The 18,927-nt window shown below is 32.0% G+C and overlaps 1 protein-coding gene across 1 annotated transcript in view; it reads right to left on the bottom strand.

Moving 5' to 3' along the window:
* LOC129809640 (uncharacterized) overlaps window positions 1-18,918 on the bottom strand; it is a 33,445-nt gene extending 14,527 nt beyond the window's left edge. Inside the window, exons 1-3 of the mRNA XM_055859612.1 lie at window positions 18,782-18,918; window positions 18,530-18,726; window positions 18,190-18,463 (exon numbers count right to left, since the gene is read on the bottom strand). Coding sequence (XP_055715587.1) covers window positions 18,190-18,463; window positions 18,530-18,726; window positions 18,782-18,845 — 535 coding nt within the window. The 5' untranslated portion in view covers window positions 18,846-18,918. The remainder of the gene's footprint in view (window positions 1-18,189; window positions 18,464-18,529; window positions 18,727-18,781) is intronic.
* Between the last annotated feature and the right edge of the window lie 9 nt (window positions 18,919-18,927).

The raw sequence follows: 18,927 nt of genomic DNA, 5'->3' as shown, positions 1-18,927 counted from the left end.
AAAATTTTTTTTGAAGTCAACTTTGGGGGGTCTATCTCTTATAGTTTAGGAGATATTCGCGTTTAAAGATTTGCATACAAAATATGCATAAAAAATTTTTTTTTTTGATGCCAACTTTGGGGGGTCTATCTCTTCTAGTTTAGGAGATATTCGCGTTTAAAGATTTGCATACAAAATATGCCTAAAAAAATTTTTTTTGAAGTCAACTTTGGGGGGTCTATCTCTTATAGTTTAGGAGATATTCGCGTTTAAAGATTTGCATACAAAATATGCATAAAAAAATTTTTTTTTTTTTGATGCCAACTTTGGGGGGTCTATCTCTTCTAGTTTAGGAGATATTCGCGTTTAAAGATTTGCATACAAAATATGCCTAAAAAATTTTTTTTGATGTCAACTTTGGGGGGTCTATCTCTTATAGTTTAGGAGATATTCGCGTTTAAAGATTTGCATACAAAATATGCCTAAAAAATTTTGTTTTTGATGCCAACTTTGGGGGGTCTATCTCTTCTAGTTTAGGAGATATTCGCGTTTAAAGATTTGCATACAAAATATGCCTAAAAAAAATTTTTTTTTGATGCCAACTTTGGTGGGTCTATCTCTTCTAGTTTAGGAGATATTCGCGTTTAAAGATTTGCATACAAAATATGCCTAAAAAAAATTTTTTGATGCCAATTTTGGGGGGTCTATCTCTTCTAGTTTAGGAGATATTCGCGTTTAAAGATTTGCATACAAAATATGCCTAAAAAATTTTTTTTTGAAGTCAACTTTGGGGGGTCTATCTCTTATAGTTTAGGAGATATTCGCGTTTAAAGATTTGCATACAAAATATGCCTAAAAAATTTTGTTTTTGATGCCAACTTTGGGGGGTCTATCTCTTCTAGTTTAGGAGATATTCGCGTTTAAAGATTTGCATACAAAATATGGCTAAAAAAAATTTTTTTTGATGCCAACTTTGGGGGGTCTATCTCTTCTAGTTTAGGAGATATTCGCGTTTAAAGATTTGCATACAAAATATGCCTAAAAATTTTTTTCTTAATTCCAACTTTGGGGGGTCTATCTCTTATAGTTTAGGAGATATTCGCGTTTAAAGATTTGCATACAAAATATGCCTAAAAAAAATTTTTTTGATGCCAATTTTGGGGGGTCTATCTCTTCTAGTTTAGGAGATATTCGCGTTTAAAGATTTGCATACAAAATATGCCTAAAAAAATTTTTTTTGAAGTCAACTTTGGGGGGTCTATCTCTTATAGTTTAGGAGATATTCGCGTTTAAAGATTTGCATACAAAATATGCCTAAAAAAATTTTTTTTGATGCCAACTTTGGGGGGTCTATCTCTTCTAGTTTAGGAGATATTCGCGTTTAAAGATTTGCATACAAAATATGCCTAAAAAAATTTTTTTTTGATGCCAACTTTGGGGGGTCTATCTCTTCTAGTTTAGGAGATATTCGCGTTTAAAGATTTGCAAACAAAATATGCCTAAAAAAATTTTTTTTGATGCCAATTTTGGTGGGTCTATCTCTTCTAGTTTAGGAGATATTCGTGTTTAAAGATTTGCATACAAAATATGCCTAAAAAAATTTTTTTTGAAGTCAACTTTGGGGGGTCTATCTCTTATAGTTTAGGAGATATTCGCGTTTAAAGATTTGCATACAAAATATGCCTAAAAAATTTTTTTTTTTGATGTCAACTTTGGGGGGTCTATCTCTTCTAGTTTAGGAGATATTCGCGTTTAAAGATTTGCATACAAAATATGCCTAAAAAAAATTTTTTTTGATGCCAACTTTGGGGGGTCTATCTCTTCTAGTTTAGGAGATATTCGCGTTTAAAGATTTGCATACAAAATATGCCTAAAAAAATTTTTTTTGATGCCAACTTTGGGGGGTCTATCTCTTCTAGTTTAGGAGATATTCGCGTTTAAAGATTTGCATACAAAATATGCCTAAAAAAATTTTTTTGATGTCAACTTTGGGGGGTCTATCTCTTATAGTTTAGGAGATATTCGCGTTTAAAGATTTGCATACAAAATATGCCTAAAAAAAATTTTTTTTTGATGCCAACTTTGGGGGGTCTATCTCTTCTAGTTTAGGAGATATTCGCGTTTAAAGATTTGCATACAAAATATGCCTAAAAAAATTTTTTTTTGATGCCAACTTTGGGGGGTCTATCTCTTCTAGTTTAGGAGATATTCGCGTTTAAAGATTTGCATACAAAATATGCCTAAAAAAATTTTTTTTTGATGCCAACTTTGGGGGGTCTATCTCTTCTAGTTTAGGAGATATTCGCGTTTAAAGATTTGCATACAAAATATGCCTAAAAAAATTTTTTTTGATGCCAATTTTGGGGGGTCTATCTCTTCTAGTTTAGGAGATATTCGTGTTTAAAGATTTGCATACAAAATTTGCCTAAAAAAATTTTTTTTGAAGTCAACTTTGGGGGGTCTATCTCTTATAGTTTAGGAGATATTCGCGTTTAAAGATTTGCATACAAAATATGCCTAAAATTTTTTTTTTTTTTTGATGTCAACTTTGGGGGGTCTATCTCTTCTAGTTTAGGAGATATTCGCGTTTAAAGATTTGCATACAAAATATGCCTAAAAAAAATTTTTTTTGATGCCAACTTTGGGGGGTCTATCTCTTCTAGTTTAGGAGATATTCGCGTTTAAAGATTTGCATACAAAATATGCCTAAAAAATTTTTTTTGATGTCAACTTTGGGGGGTCTATCTCTTATAGTTTAGGAGATATTCGCGTTTAAAGATTTGCATACAAAATATGCCTAAAAAAAATTTTTTTTGATGCCAACTTTGGGGGGTCTATCTCTTCTAGTTTAGGACATATTCGCGTTTAAAGATTTGCATACAAAATATGCCTAAAAAAAATTTTTTTTTGATGCCAACTTTGGGGGGTCTATCTCTTCTAGTTTAGGAGATATTCGCGTTTAAAGATTTGCATACAAAATATGCCTAAAAAAATTTTTTTTGATGCCAACTTTGGGGGGTCTATCTCTTCTAGTTTAGGAGATATTCGCGTTTAAAAATTTGCATACAAAATATGCCTAAAAAATTTTTTTTTTGATGGCAACTTTGGGGGGTCTATCTCGTCTAGTTTAGGAGATATTCGCGTTTAAAGATTTGCATACAAAATATGCCTAAAAAAATTTTTTTTTTATGCCAACTTTGGGGGGTTTATCTCTTCTAGTTTAGGAGATATTCGCGTTTAAAGATTTGCATACAAAATATGCCTTAAAAAATTTTTTTTTTATGCCAACTTTGGGGGGTCTATCTCTTATAGTTTAGGAGATATTCGCGTTTAAAGATTTGCATACAAAATATGCCTAAAAAAATTTTTTTTGAAGTCAACTTTGGGGGGTCTATCTCTTCTAGTTTAGGAGATATTCGCGTTTAAAAATTTGCATACAAAATATGCCTAAAAAAAATTTTTTTTTGATGGCAACTTTGGGGGGTCTATCTCTTCTAGTTTAGGAGATATTCGCGTTTAAAGATTTGCATACAAAATATGCCTAAAAAAAATTTTTTTTTTTTATGCCAACTTTGGGGGGTCTATCTCTTCTAGTTTAGGAGATATACGCGTTTAAAAATTTGCATACAAAATATGCCTAAAAAAATTTTTTTTTTAATGGCAACTTTGGGGGGTCTATCTCTTCTAGTTTAGGAGATATTCGCGTTTAAAGATTTGCATACAAAATATGCCTAAAAAATTTTTTTTGATGCCAACTTTGGGGGGTTTATCTCTTCTAGTTTAGAAGATATTCGCGTTTAAAGATTTGCATACAAAATATGCCTAAAAAAATTTTTTTTTTTTTATGCCAACTTTGGGGGGTCTATCTCTTCTAGTTTAGGAGATATACGCGTTTAAAAATTTGCATACAAAATATGCCTAAAAAAAATTTTTTTTTAATGGCAACTTTGGGGGGTCTATCTCTTCTAGTTTAGGAGATATTCGCGTTTAAAGATTTGCATACAAAATATGCCTAAAAAATTTTTTTTGATGCCAACTTTGGGGGGTTTATCTCTTCTAGTTTAGAAGATATTCGCGTTTAAAGATTTGCATATAAAATATGCCTAAAAAATTTTTTTTGATGCCAACTTTGGGGGGTCTATCTCTTCTAGTTTAGGAGATATTCGCGTTTAAAGATTTGCATACAAAATATGCCTAAAAAATTTTTTTTGATGTCAACTTTGGGGGGTCTATCTCTTATAGTTTAGGAGATATTCGCGTTTAAAGATTTGCATACAAAATATGCCTAAAAAAAATTTTTTTTGATGCCAACTTTGGGGGGTCTATCTCTTCTAGTTTAGGAGATATTCGCGTTTAAAGATTTGCATACAAAATATGCCTAAAAAAAATTTTTTTTTTTGATGCCAACTTTGGGGGGTCTATCTCTTCTAGTTTAGGAGATATTCGCGTTTAAAGATTTGCATACAAAATATGCCTAAAAAAATTTTTTTTTTGATGCCAACTTTGGGGGGTCTATCTCTTCTAGTTTAGGAGATATTCGCGTTTAAAGATTTGCATACAAAATATGCCTAAAAAAAATTTTTTTTTTGATGCCAACTTTGGGGGGTCTATCTCTTCTAGTTTAGGAGATATTCGCGTTTAAAGATTTGCATACAAAATATGTCTAACAACATTTTTTTTGATGTCAACTTTGGGGGGTCTATCTCTTATAGTTTAGGAGATATTCGCGTTTAAAGATTTGCATACAAAATATGCCTAAAAAAAATTTTTTTTGATGCCAACTTTGGGGGGTCTATCTCTTCTAGTTTAGGAGATATTCGCGTTTAAAGATTTGCATACAAAATATGCCTAAAAAATTTTTTTTGATGCCAACTTTGGGGGGTTTATCTCTTCTAGTTTAGAAGATATTCGCGTTTAAAGATTTGCATATAAAATATGCCTAAAAAATTTTTTTTGATGCCAACTTTGGGGGGTCTATCTCTTCTAGTTTAGGAGATATTCGCGTTTAAAGATTTGTATACAAAATATGCCTAAAAAATTTTTTTTGATGTCAACTTTGGGGGGTCTATCTCTTATAGTTTAGGAGATATTCGCGTTTAAAGATTTGCATACAAAATATGCCTAAAAAAAATTTTTTTTGATGCCAACTTTGGGGGGTTTATCTCTTCTAGTTTAGGAGATATTCGCGTTTAAAGATTTGCATACAAAATATGCCTAAAAAAATTTTTTTTTTTTATGCCAACTTTGGGGGGTCTATCTCTTCTAGTTTAGGAGATATTCGCGTTTAAAGATTTGCATACAAAATATGCCTAAAAAAATTTTTTTTTTATGCCAACTTTGGGGGGTCTATCTCTTCTAGTTTAGGAGATATTCGCGTTTAAAGATTTGCATACAAAATATGCCTAAAAAAAATTTTTTTTTTTGATGCCAACTTTGGGGGGTCTATCTCTTCTAGTTTAGGAGATATTCGCGTTTAAAGATTTGCATACAAAATATGCCTAAAAAATTTTTTTTGATGTCAACTTTGGGGGGTCTATCTCTTATAGTTTAGGAGATATTCGCGTTTAAAGATTTGCATACAAAATATGCCTAAAAAAAATTTTTTTTTGATGCCAACTTTGGGGGGTCTATCTCTTCTAGTTTAGGAGATATTCGCGTTTAAAGATTTGCATACAAAATATGCCTAAAAAATTTTTTTTTTGATGCCAACTATGGGGGGTTTATCTCTTATAGTTTAGGAGATATTCGCGTTTAAAGATTTGCATACAAAATATGCATAAAAAATTTTTTTTGATGCCAACTTTGGGGGGTCTATCTCTTCTAGTTTAGGAGATATTCGCGTTTAAAGATTTGCATACAAAATATGCCTAAAAAAAATTTTTTTTTTGATGCCAACTTTGGGGGGTCTATCTCTTCTAGTTTAGGAGATATTCGCGTTTAAAGATTTGCATACAAAATATGCCTAAAAAAATTTTTTTTGATGCCAACTTTGGGGGGTCTATCTCTTCTAGTTTAGGAGATATTCGCGTTTAAAGATTTGCATACAAAATATGCCTAAAAAAAATTTTTTTTTTGATGCCAACTTTGGGGGGTCTATCTCTTCTAGTTTAGGAGATATTCGCGTTTAAAGATTTGCATACAAAATATGCCTAAAAAAATTTTTTTTGATGCCAACTTTGGGGGGTCTATCTCTTCTAGTTTAGGAGATATTCGCGTTTAAAAATTTGCATACAAAATATGCCTAAAAAATTTTTTTTTTGATGGCAACTTTGGGGGGTCTATCTCGTCTAGTTTAGGAGATATTCGCGTTTAAAGATTTGCATACAAAATATGCCTAAAAAAATTTTTTTTTTATGCCAACTTTGGGGGGTCTATCTCTTCTAGTTTAGGAGATATTCGCGTTTAAAAATTTGCATACAAAATATGCCTAAAAAATTTTTTTTTTGATGGCAACTTTGGGGGGTCTATCTCGTCTAGTTTAGGAGATATTCGCGTTTAAAGATTTGCATACAAAATATGCCTAAAAAAATTTTTTTTTTATGCCAACTTTGGGGGGTTTATCTCTTCTAGTTTAGGAGATATTCGCGTTTAAAGATTTGCATACAAAATATGCCTTAAAAAATTTTTTTTTATGCCAACTTTGGGGGGTCTATCTCTTATAGTTTAGGAGATATTCGCGTTTAAAGATTTGCATACAAAATATGCCTAAAAAAATTTTTTTTGAAGTCAACTTTGGGGGGTCTATCTCTTCTAGTTTAGGAGATATTCGCGTTTAAAGATTTGCATACAAAATATGCCTAAAAAAAATTTTTTTTTTTTATGCCAACTTTGGGGGGTCTATCTCTTCTAGTTTAGGAGATATACGCGTTTAAAAATTTGCATACAAAATATGCCTAAAAAAAATTTTTTTTTGATGGCAACTTTGGGGGGTCTATCTCTTCTAGTTTAGGAGATATTCGCGTTTAAAGATTTGCATACAAAATATGCCTAAAAAAAATTTTTTTTTTGATGCCAACTTTGGGGGGTCTATCTCTTCTAGTTTAGGAGATATTCGCGTTTAAAGATTTGCATACAAAATATGCCTAAAAAAATTTTTTTTTTGATGCCAACTTTGGGGGGTCTATCTCTTCTAGTTTAGGAGATATTCGCGTTTAAAGATTTGCATACAAAATATGCCTAAAAAAAATTTTTTTTGATGCCAACTTTGGGGGGTCTATCTCTTCTAGTTTAGGAGATATTCGCGTTTAAAAATTTGCATACAAAATATGCCTAAAAAAATTTTTTTGATGCCAACTTTGGGGGGTCTATCTCTTCTAGTTTAGGAGATATTCGCGTTTAAAGATTTGCATACAAAATATGCCTAAAAAAATTTTTTTTTTAATGCCAACTTTGGGGGGTCTATCTCTTCTAGTTTAGGAGATATTCGCGTTTAAAGATTTGCATACAAAATATGCCTAAAAAAAAATTTTTTTTGATGCCAACTTTGGGGGGTCTATCTCTTCTAGTTTAGGAGATATTCGCGTTTAAAGATTTGCATACAAAATATGCCTAAAAAATTTTTTTTGATGTCAACTTTGGGGGGTCTATCTCTTATAGTTTAGGAGATATTCGCGTTTAAAGATTTGCATACAAAATATGCCTTAAAAAAATTTTTTTTGATGCCAACTTTGGGGGGTCTATCTCTTCTAGTTTAGGAGATATTCGCGTTTAAAGATTTGCATACAAAATATGCCTAAAAAAATTTTTTTTGATGCCAACTATGGGGGGTTTATCTCTTCTAGTTTAGGAGATATTCGCGTTTAAAGATTTGCATACAAAATATGCATAAAAAATTTTTTTTGATGCCAACTTTGGGGGGTCTATCTCTTCTAGTTTAGGAGATATTCGCGTTTAAAGATTTGCATACAAAATATGCCTAAAAAAATTTTTTTTTTGATGCCAACTTTGGGGGGTCTATCTCTTATAGTTTAGGAGATATTCGCGTTTAAAGATTTGCATACAAAATATGCCTAAAAACATTTTTTTTTTATGCCAACTTTGGGGGGTTTATCTCTTCTAGTTTAGGAGATATTCGCGTTTAAAGATTTGCATACAAAATATGCCTAAAAAATTTTTTTTGATGCCAACTTTGGGGGGTTTATCTCTTCTAGTTTAGAAGATATTCGCGTTTAAAGATTTGCATATAAAATATGCCTAAAAAATTTTTTTTGATGCCAACTTTGGGGGGTCTATCTCTTCTAGTTTAGGAGATATTCGCGTTTAAAGATTTGCATACAAAATATGCCTAAAAAAATTTTTTTTTGATGCCAACTTTGGGGGGTTTATCTCTTCTAGTTTAGGAGATATTCGCGTTTAAAGATTTGCATACAAAATATGCCTAAAAAAATTTTTTTTTTTGATGCCAACTTTGGGGGGTCTATCTCTTCTAGTTTAGGAGATATTCGCGTTTAAAGATTTGCATACAAAATATGCCTAAAAAAATTTTTTTTTTGATGCCAACTTTGGGGGGTCTATCTCTTCTAGTTTAGGAGATATTCGCGTTTAAAGATTTGCATACAAAATATGCCTAAAAAAAATTTTTTTTTTGATGCCAACTTTGGGGGGTCTATCTCTTCTAGTTTAGGAGATATTCGCGTTTAAAGATTTGCATACAAAATATGTCTAACAACATTTTTTTTGATGTCAACTTTGGGGGGTCTATCTCTTATAGTTTAGGAGATATTCGCGTTTAAAGATTTGCATACAAAATATGCCTAAAAAAAATTTTTTTTGATGCCAACTTTGGGGGGTCTATCTCTTCTAGTTTAGGAGATATTCGCGTTTAAAGATTTGCATACAAAATATGCCTAAAAAAATTTTTTTTTGATGCCAACTATGGGGGGTTTATCTCTTCTAGTTTAGGAGATATTCGCGTTTAAAGATTTGCATACAAAATATGCCTAAAAAAAATTTTTTTTTTGATGCCAACTTTGGGGGGTCTATCTCTTCTAGTTTAGGAGATATTCGCGTTTAAAAATTTGCATACAAAATATGCCTAAAAAAATTTTTTTTTTGATGGAAACTTTGGGGGGTCTATCTCTTCTAGTTTAGGAGATATTCGCGTTTAAAGATTTGCATACAAAATATGCCTAAAAAAATTTTTTTTTTTTATGCCAACTTTGGGGGGTCTATCTCTTATAGTTTAGGAGATATTCGCGTTTAAAGATTTGCATACAAAATATGCCTAAAAAAATTTTTTTTTTGATGGCAACTTTGGGGGGTCTATCTCTTCTAGTTTAGGAGATATTCGCGTTTAAAGATTTGCATACAAAATATGCCTAAAAAAATTTTTTTTTTTATGCCAACTTTGGGGGGTCTATCTCTTATAGTTTAGGAGATATTCGCGTTTAAAGATTTGCATACAAAATATGCCTAAAAAAATTTTTTTTTATGCCAACTTTGGGGGGTCTATCTCTTCTAGTTTAGGAGATATTCGCGTTTAAAGATTTGCATACAAAATATGCCTAAAAAAATTTTTTTTTTTATGCCAACTTTGGGGGGTCTATCTCTTATAGTTTAGGAGATATTCGCGTTTAAAGATTTGCATACAAAATATGCCTAAAAAAATTTTTTTTTATGCCAACTTTGGGGGGTTGATCTCTTCTAGTTTAGGAGATATTCGCGTTTAAAGATTTGCATACAAAATATGCCTAAAAAATTTTTTTGATGCCAACTTTGGGTGGTTTATCTCTTCTAGTTTAGAAGATATTCGCGTTTAAAGATTTGCATACAAAATATGCCTAAAAAATTTTTTTTGATGCCAACTTTGGGGGGTCTATCTCTTCTAGTTTAGGAGATATTCGCGTTTAAAGATTTGCATACAAAATATGCCTAAAAAATTTTTTTTTTGATGCCAACTTTGGGGGGTTTATCTCTTCTAGTTTAGGAGATATTCGCGTTTAAAGATTTGCATACAAAATATGCCTAAAAAATTTTTTTTGATGCCAACTTTGGGGGTCTATCTCTTCTAGTTTAGGAGATATTCGCGTTTAAAGATTTGCATACAAAATATGCCTAAAAAAATTTTTTTTTGATGCCAACTTTGGGGGGTCTATCTCTTCTAGTTTAGGAGATATTCGCGTTTAAAGATTTGCATACAAAATATGCCTAAAAAAAATTTTTTTTGATGCCAACTTTGGGGGGTCTATCTCTTATAGTTTAGGAGATATTCGCGTTTAAAAATTTGCATACAAAATATGCCTAAAAAAATTTTTTTTGATGCCAACTTTGGGGGGTCTATCTCTTCTAGTTTAGGAGATATTCGCGTTTAAAGATTTGCATACAAAATATGCCTAAAAAAATTTTTTTTTATGCCAACTTTGGGGGGTCTATCTCTTCTAGTTTAGGAGATATTCGCGTTTAAAGATTTGCATACAAAATATGCCTAAAAAAATTTTTTTTTATGCCAACTTTGGGGGGTTTATCTCTTCTAGTTTAGGAGATATTCGCGTTTAAAGATTTGCATACAAAATATGCCTAAAAAAATTTTTTTTGATGCCAACTTTGGGGGGTCTATCTCTTCTAGCTTAGGAGATATTCGCGTTTAAAGATTTGCATACAAAATATGCCTAAAAAATTTTTTTGATGCCAACTTTGGGGGGTTTATCTCTTCTAGTTTAGAAGATATTCGCGTTTAAAGATTTGCATACAAAATATGCCTAAAAATTTTTTTTTGATGCCAACTTTGGGGGGTCTATCTCTTCTAGTTTAGGAGATATTCGCGTTTAAAGATTTGCATACAAAATATGCCTAAAAAAATTTTTTTTTGATTCCAACTTTGGGGGGTTTATCTCTTCTAGTTTAGGAGATATTCGCGTTTAAAGATTTGCATACAAAATATGCCTAAAAAAATTTTTTTTGAAGTCAACTTTGGGGGGTCTATCTCTTATAGTTTAGGAGATATTCGCGTTTAAAGATTTGCATACAAAATATGCCTAAAAAAATTTTTTTGATGTCAACTTTGGGGGGTCTATCTCTTATAGTTTAGGAGATATTCGCGTTTAAAGATTTGCATACAAAATATGCCTAAAAAAATTTTTTTGATGTCAACTTTGGGGGGTCTATCTCTTATAGTTTAGGAGATATTCGCGTTTAAAGATTTGCATACAAAATATGCCTAAAAAAATTTTTTTTTGATGCCAACTTTGGGGGGTTTATCTCTTCTAGTTTAGGAGATATTCGCGTTTAAAGATTTGCATACAAAATATGCCTAAAAAATTTTTTTTTTATGCCAACTCTGGGGGGTCTATCTCTTCTAGTTTAGGAGATATTCGCGTTTAAAGATTTGCATACAAAATATGCCTAAAAAAATTTTTTTGATGTCAACTTTGGGGGGTCTATCTCTTATAGTTTAGGAGATATTCGCGTTTAAAGATTTGCATACAAAATATGCCTAAAAAAATTTTTTTTTGATGCCAACTTTGGGGGGTTTATCTCTTCTAGTTTAGGAGATATTCGCGTTTAAAGATTTGCATACAAAATATGCCTAAAAAATTTTTTTTGATGCCAACTTTGGGGGGTCTATCTCTTCTAGTTTAGGAGATATTCGCGTTTAAAGATTTGCATACAAAATATGCCTAAAAAAATTTTTTTTGATGCCAACTTTGGGGGGTCTATCTCTTCTAGTTTAGGAGATATTCGCGTTTAAAGATTTGCATACAAAATATGCCTAAAAAAATTTTTTTTGAAGTCAACTTTGGGGGGTCTATCTCTTATAGTTTAGGAGATATTCGCGTTTAAAGATTTGCATACAAAATATGCCTAAAAAAATTTTTTTTGATGCCAAATTTGGGGGGTCTATCTCTTCTAGTTTAGGAGATATTCGCGTTTAAAGACTTGCATACAAAATCTGCCTAAAAAAATTTTTTTTGATGCCAACTTTGGGGGGTCTATCTCTTCTAGTTTAGGAGATATTCGCGTTTAAAGATTTGCATACAAAATATGCCTAAAAAAATTTTTTTTGATGCCAAATTTGGGGGGTCTATCTCTTCTAGTTTAGGAGATATTCGCGTTTAAAGATTTGCATACAAAATATACCTAAAAAAAATTTTTTTTGATGCCAACTTTGGGGGGTCTATCTCTTATAGTTTAGGAGATATTCGCGTTTAAAGATTTGCATACAAAATATGCCTAAAAAAATTTTTTTTGATGCCAACTTTGGGGGGTCTATCTCTTCTAGTTTAGGAGATATTCGCGTTTAAAGATTTGCATACAAAATATGCCTAAAAAAAATTTTTTTGATGCCGAATTTGGGGGGTCTATCTCTTCTAGTTTAGGAGATATTCGCGTTTAAAGATTTGCATACAAAATATACCTAAAAAAAATTTTTTTTGATGCCAACTTTGGGGGGTCTATCTCTTATAGTTTAGGAGATATTCGCGTTTAAAGATTTGCATACAAAATATGCCTAAAAAAAATTTTTTTTGATGCCAACTTTGGGGGGTCTATCTCTTCTAGTTTAGGAGATATTCGCGTTTAAAGATTTGCATACAAAATATACCTAAAAAAATTTTTTTTTGATGCCAACTTTGGGGGGTCTATCTCTTATAGTTTAGGAGATATTCGCGTTTAAAGATTTGCATACAAAATATGCCTAAAAAAATTTTTTTTTGATGCCAACTTTGGGGGGTTTATCTCTTCTAGTTTAGGAGATATTCGCGTTTAAAGATTTGCATACAAAATATGCCTAAAAAAATTTTTTTTGATGCCAACTTTGGGGGGTCTATCTCTTCTAGTTTAGGAGATATTCGCGTTTAAAAATTTGCATACAAAATATGCCTAAAAAAATTTTTTTTGATGCCAACTTTGGGGGGTCTATCTCTTCTAGTTTAGGAGATATTCGCGTTTAAAGATTTGCATACAAAATATGCCTAAAAAAATTTTTTTTTATGCCAACTTTGGGGGGTCTATCTCTTCTAGTTTAGGAGATATTCGCGTTTAAAGATTTGCATACAAAATATGCCTAAAAAAATTTTTTTTTATGCCAACTTTGGGGGGTTTATCTCTTCTAGTTTAGGAGATATTCGCGTTTAAAGATTTGCATACAAAATATGCCTAAAAAAATTTTTTTTGATGCCAACTTTGGGGGGTCTATCTCTTCTAGCTTAGGAGATATTCGCGTTTAAAGATTTGCATACAAAATATGCCTAAAAAATTTTTTTGATGCCAACTTTGGGGGGTTTATCTCTTCTAGTTTAGAAGATATTCGCGTTTAAAGATTTGCATACAAAATATGCCTAAAAATTTTTTTTGATGCCAACTTTGGGGGGTCTATCTCTTCTAGTTTAGGAGATATTCGCGTTTAAAGATTTGCATACAAAATATGCCTAAAAAAATTTTTTTTTGATTCCAACTTTGGGGGGTTTATCTCTTCTAGTTTAGGAGATATTCGCGTTTAAAGATTTGCATACAAAATATGCCTAAAAAAATTTTTTTTTGATGCCAACTTTGGGGGGTTTATCTCTTATAGTTTAGGAGATATTCGCGTTTAAAGATTTGCATACAAAATATGCCTAAAAAATTTTTTTTGATGCCAACTTTGGGGGGTCTATCTCTTCTAGTTTAGGAGATATTCGCGTTTAAAGATTTGCATACAAAATATGCCTAAAAAATTTTTTTTTGATGCCAACTTTGGGGGGTCTATCTCTTCTAGTTTAGGAGATATTCGCGTTTAAAGATTTGCATACAAAATATGCCCAAAAAAAATTTTTTTTGATGCCAACTTTGGGGGGTCTATCTCTTCTAGTTTAGGAGATATTCGCGTTTAAAGATTTGCATACAAAATATGCCTAAAAAAATTTTTTTGATGTCAACTTTGGGGGGTCTATCTCTTATAGTTTAGGAGATATTCGCGTTTAAAGATTTGCATACAAAATATGCCTAAAAAAATTTTTTTTTGATGCCAACTTTGGGGGGTTTATCTCTTCTAGTTTAGGAGATATTCGCGTTTAAAGATTTGCATACAAAATATGCCTAAAAAATTTTTTTTGATGCCAACTTTGGGGGGTCTATCTCTTCTAGTTTAGGAGATATTCGCGTTTAAAGATTTGCATACAAAATATGCCTAAAAAAATTTTTTTTGATGCCAACTTTGGGGGGTCTATCTCTTCTAGTTTAGGAGATATTCGCGTTTAAAGATTTGCATACAAAATATGCCTAAAAAATTTTTTTTTGAAGTCAACTTTGGGGGGTCTATCTCTTATAGTTTAGGAGATATTCGCGTTTAAAGATTTGCATACAAAATATGCCTAAAAAAATTTTTTTTGATGCCAAATTTGGGGGGTCTATCTCTTCTAGTTTAGGAGATATTCGCGTTTAAAGACTTGCATACAAAATATGCCTAAAAAAATTTTTTTTGATGCCAACTTTGGGGGGTCTATCTCTTCTAGTTTAGGAGATATTCGCGTTTAAAGATTTGCATACAAAATATGCCTAAAAAAATTTTTTTTGATGCCAAATTTGGGGGGTCTATCTCTTCTAGTTTAGGAGATATTCGCGTTTAAAGATTTGCATACAAAATATACCTAAAAAAAATTTTTTTTGATGCCAACTTTGGGGGGTCTATCTCTTATAGTTTAGGAGATATTCGCGTTTAAAGATTTGCATACAAAATATGCCTAAAAAAATTTTTTTTGATGCCAACTTTGGGGGGTCTATCTCTTCTAGTTTAGGAGATATTCGCGTTTAAAGATTTGCATACAAAATATGCCTAAAAAAAATTTTTTTGATGCCGAATTTGGGGGGTCTATCTCTTCTAGTTTAGGAGATATTCGCGTTTAAAGATTTGCATACAAAATATACCTAAAAAAATTTTTTTTTGATGCCAACTTTGGGGGGTCTATCTCTTATAGTTTAGGAGATATTCGCGTTTAAAGATTTGCATACAAAATATGCCTAAAAAAATTTTTTTTGATGCCAACTTTGGGGGGTCTATCTCTTCTAGTTTAGGAGATATTCGCGTTTAAAGATTTGCATACAAAATATGCCTAAAAAATTTTTTTTTGATGCCAACTTTGGGGGGTCTATCTCTTATAGTTTAGGAGATATTCGCGTTTAAAGATTTGCATACAAAATATGCCTAAAAAAATTTTTTTTTGATGCCAACTTTGGGGGGTTTATCTCTTCTAGTTTAGGAGATATTCGCGTTTAAAGATTTGCATACAAAATATGCCTAAAAAAATTTTTTTTGATGCCAACTTTGGGGGGTCTATCTCTTCTAGTTTAGGAGATATTCGCGTTTAAAGATTTGCATACAAAATATGCCTAAAAAAATTTTTTTTGATGCCAACTTTGGGGGGTCTATCTCTTCTAGTTTAGGAGATATTCGCGTTTAAAGATTTGCATACAAAATATGCCTAAAAAAAATTTTTTTGATGCCGAATTTGGGGGGTCTATCTCTTCTAGTTTAGGAGATATTCGCGTTTAAAGATTTGCATACAAAATATACCTAAAAAAAATTTTTTTTGATGCCAACTTTGGGGGGTCTATCTCTTATAGTTTAGGAGATATTCGCGTTTAAAGATTTGCATACAAAATATGCCTAAAAAAATTTTTTTTGATGCCAACTTTGGGGGGTCTATCTCTTCTAGTTTAGGAGATATTCGCGTTTAAAGATTTGCATACAAAATATGCCTAAAAAATTTTTTTTTGATGCCAACTTTGGGGGGTCTATCTCTTATAGTTTAGGAGATATTCGCGTTTAAAGATTTGCATACAAAATATGCCTAAAAAAATTTTTTTTTGATGCCAACTTTGGGGGGTTTATCTCTTCTAGTTTAGGAGATATTCGCGTTTAAAGATTTGCATACAAAATATGCCTAAAAAAATTTTTTTTGATGCCAACTTTGGGGGGTCTATCTCTTCTAGTTTAGGAGATATTCGCGTTTAAAGATTTGCATACAAAATATGCCTAAAAAAATTTTTTTTGATGTCAACTTTGGGGGGTCTATCTCTTATAGTTTAGGAGATATTCGCGTTTAAAGATTTGCATACAAAATATGCCTAAAAAAATTTTTTTTGATGTCAACTTTGGGGGGTTTATCTCTTCTAGTTTAGGAGATATTCGCGTTTAAAGATTTGCATACAAAATATGCCTAAAAAAATTTTTTTTTGATGCCAACTTTGGGGGGTTTATCTCTTCTAGTTTAGGAGATATTCGCGTTTAAAGATTTGCATACAAAATATGCCTAAAAAAATTTTTTTTGATGTTAACTTTGGGGGGTTTATCTCTTCTAGTTTAGGAGATATTCGCGTTTAAAGATTTGCATACAAAATATGCCTAAAAAAATTTTTTTTTGATGCCAACTTTGGGGGGTTTATCTCTTCTAGTTTAGGAGATATTCGCGTTTAAAGATTTGCATACAAAATATGCCTAAAAAATTTTTTTTTGATGCCAACTTTGGGGGGTTTATCTCTTCTAGTTTAGGAGATATTCGCGTTTAAAGATTTGCATACAAAATATGCCTAAAAAAATTTTTTTTTGATGCCAACTTTGGGGGGTTTATCTCTTCTAGTTTAGGAGATATTCGCGTTTAAAGATTTGCATACAAAATATGCCTAAAAATTTTTTTTTTGATGCCAACTTTGGGGGGTCTATCTCTTCTAGTTTAGGAGATATTCGCGTTTAAAGATTAGCATACAAAATATGCCTAAAAAAATTTTTTTTTGATGCCAACTTTGGGGGGTCTATCTCTTCTAGTTTAGGAGATATTCGCGTTTAAAGATTTGCATACAAAATATGCCTAAAAAAATTTTTTTTGATGTTAACTTTGGGGGGTTTATCTCTTCTATTTTAGGAGATATTCGCGTTTAAAGATTTGCATACAAAATATGCCTAAAAAAATTTTTTTTTGATGCCAACTTTGGGGGGTTTATCTCTTCTAGTTTAGGAGATATTCGCGTTTAAAGATTTGCATACAAAATATGCCTAAAAAAATTTTTTTTGATGCTAACTTTGGGGGGTCTATCTCTTATAGTTTAGGAGATATTCGCGTTTAAAGATTTGCATACAAAATATGCCTAAAAAAATTTTTTTTGATGTCAACTTTGGAGGGTCTATCTCTTATAGTTTAGGAGATATTCGCGTTTAAAGATTTGCATACAAAATATGCCTAAAAAAATTTTTTTTGATGCCAACTTTGGGGGGTTTATCTCTTCTAGTTTAGGAGATATTCGCGTTTAAAGATTTGCATACAAAATATGCCTAAAAAAATTTTTTTTGATGCTAACTTTGGAGGGTCTATCTCTTCTAGTTTAGGAGATATTCGCGTTTAAAGATTTGCATACAAAATATGCCTAAAAAAATTTTTTTGATGCCAACTTTGGGGGGTCTATCTCTTCTAGTTTAGGAGATATTCGCGTTTAAAGATTTGCATACAAAATATGCCTAAAAAAATTTTTTTTTGATGCCAACTTTGGGGGGTCTATCTCTTATAGTTTAGGTGTATGGGTTCTTCGGGTGTTCTCAAAAATGTATGGTTCCCAGGGTTTCCAGAAAAACGTATGGGTTCCTTCGGTTCTCTGGGGTCCTAGTGAGTTCTTAAAAAAAAATGTGGGGTCCCCAGGTTTCCTGAAAATTGTATAAGTTTTCCGGGTTACCCGTTATTTCCCAGAACAGATTGGCTCGAGTTTCCCGAAATGATTTACCGGAGTTACCGCTTAATTTTCGTTTAACACAAGATTATACAATACAGCAGATTGATTGTATTATGTAGATAGATTATATACAGTCTCCCTTTTTCAAAAAATTAATTCTGTTCTTGATAAATCCTTTTATAAATTTTTCCAAAATTTATCCTGAAGTTCAAAATACATCTTATATTTACATCTTTAAAGACATAAAAGGTTTCTGGACAAAACTAAAGATTATCCATCGCAAATTAATTATAGACTTCGAGAAATAATAGATTCTTTCATTAAAAATTCTTTTCGTAACCAATTTATTTTCATATCTTTTATGTTAAGAGGTTTTAAGAGATTTGGATAAAAGCTCATAAAATCAATCTTTTATCCCGAATATGGCCTGCAAAAGGTCTTTCTTCTTCTCTAAAATATTTTTGAGAATGATTCTTGATTGATTTGTTCAAAATTTTGAATATCAATAAAAAGGGTAGATATTTTCCTGGCCAAAAGGCCAATTTTGCCAGAATCCCAAGATTAAAGAAAATTGCTTACCATTGCTGACTTCTGCGCTGGACCAGAGAAAGCTCCTGAGAGCCTGCTGCAGTTCCTCATACCCCGTTGGATTGTGCGGATCTTCCTCTTCGTCCGGATCCTCAGTTCTTGCCAGCTCAATTACATCTAGCACCTTGCTGCATTGCTTGGCCTCGCGGTAGGTGATCCCATCAGCCTCTTCCTCGCTCAATTGATCACACAGGAGGATACCAAGCTCGATCTGGTGACTCTTGAGGAAGTTGGCGTACTTGGGAATGACCTTTAGAAAGTCTCTCTGGAGGAAAAAAAACGCCCAGTTAATTGAAATTCATTGCCAAAATATTCTGGAGTAAATATTTACCTTTTTAGCATCGAAGCAAATTAACACGCCCTCGGCGCTGCTGAGCAGATTCTGTGGGCAGGAATCCAGGGGAGATGGAATGGGGACGAGCAGGAGATCTGTCTCGTAGTATTTTGTGACCAGATGATGCCTGAATCCCTTGAAATTTGAATTTTCAAGGATCAGGGTGTTTTCTTCAAGGGGCGCATTCCGGATGTCTGTGGAAAAAAGCTGATTGAAGGGGTGTTTTGCTTTGATTTGAAGAATTATTACTTGTAATGACATCCTCAGCCGATGGACCACCATCCTGCACCACAAGCACAACCGGAAAATTCATTTTTGTAGCCAAAATTTGAGAAATATTGGGAAGATTGGGAATGTTTGTTTTTCTTCCGGATGACACTGAGGTTTTTTCGCGA

The sequence above is a fragment of the Phlebotomus papatasi genome, chromosome 1 (assembly GCF_024763615.1).
Source record: "Phlebotomus papatasi isolate M1 chromosome 1, Ppap_2.1, whole genome shotgun sequence".
Lineage (NCBI taxonomy): Eukaryota > Metazoa > Arthropoda > Insecta > Diptera > Psychodidae > Phlebotomus > Phlebotomus papatasi.
Note: the sequence above shows the minus strand (reverse complement) of the source record. Positions and strands in the feature narration are given on the sequence as shown.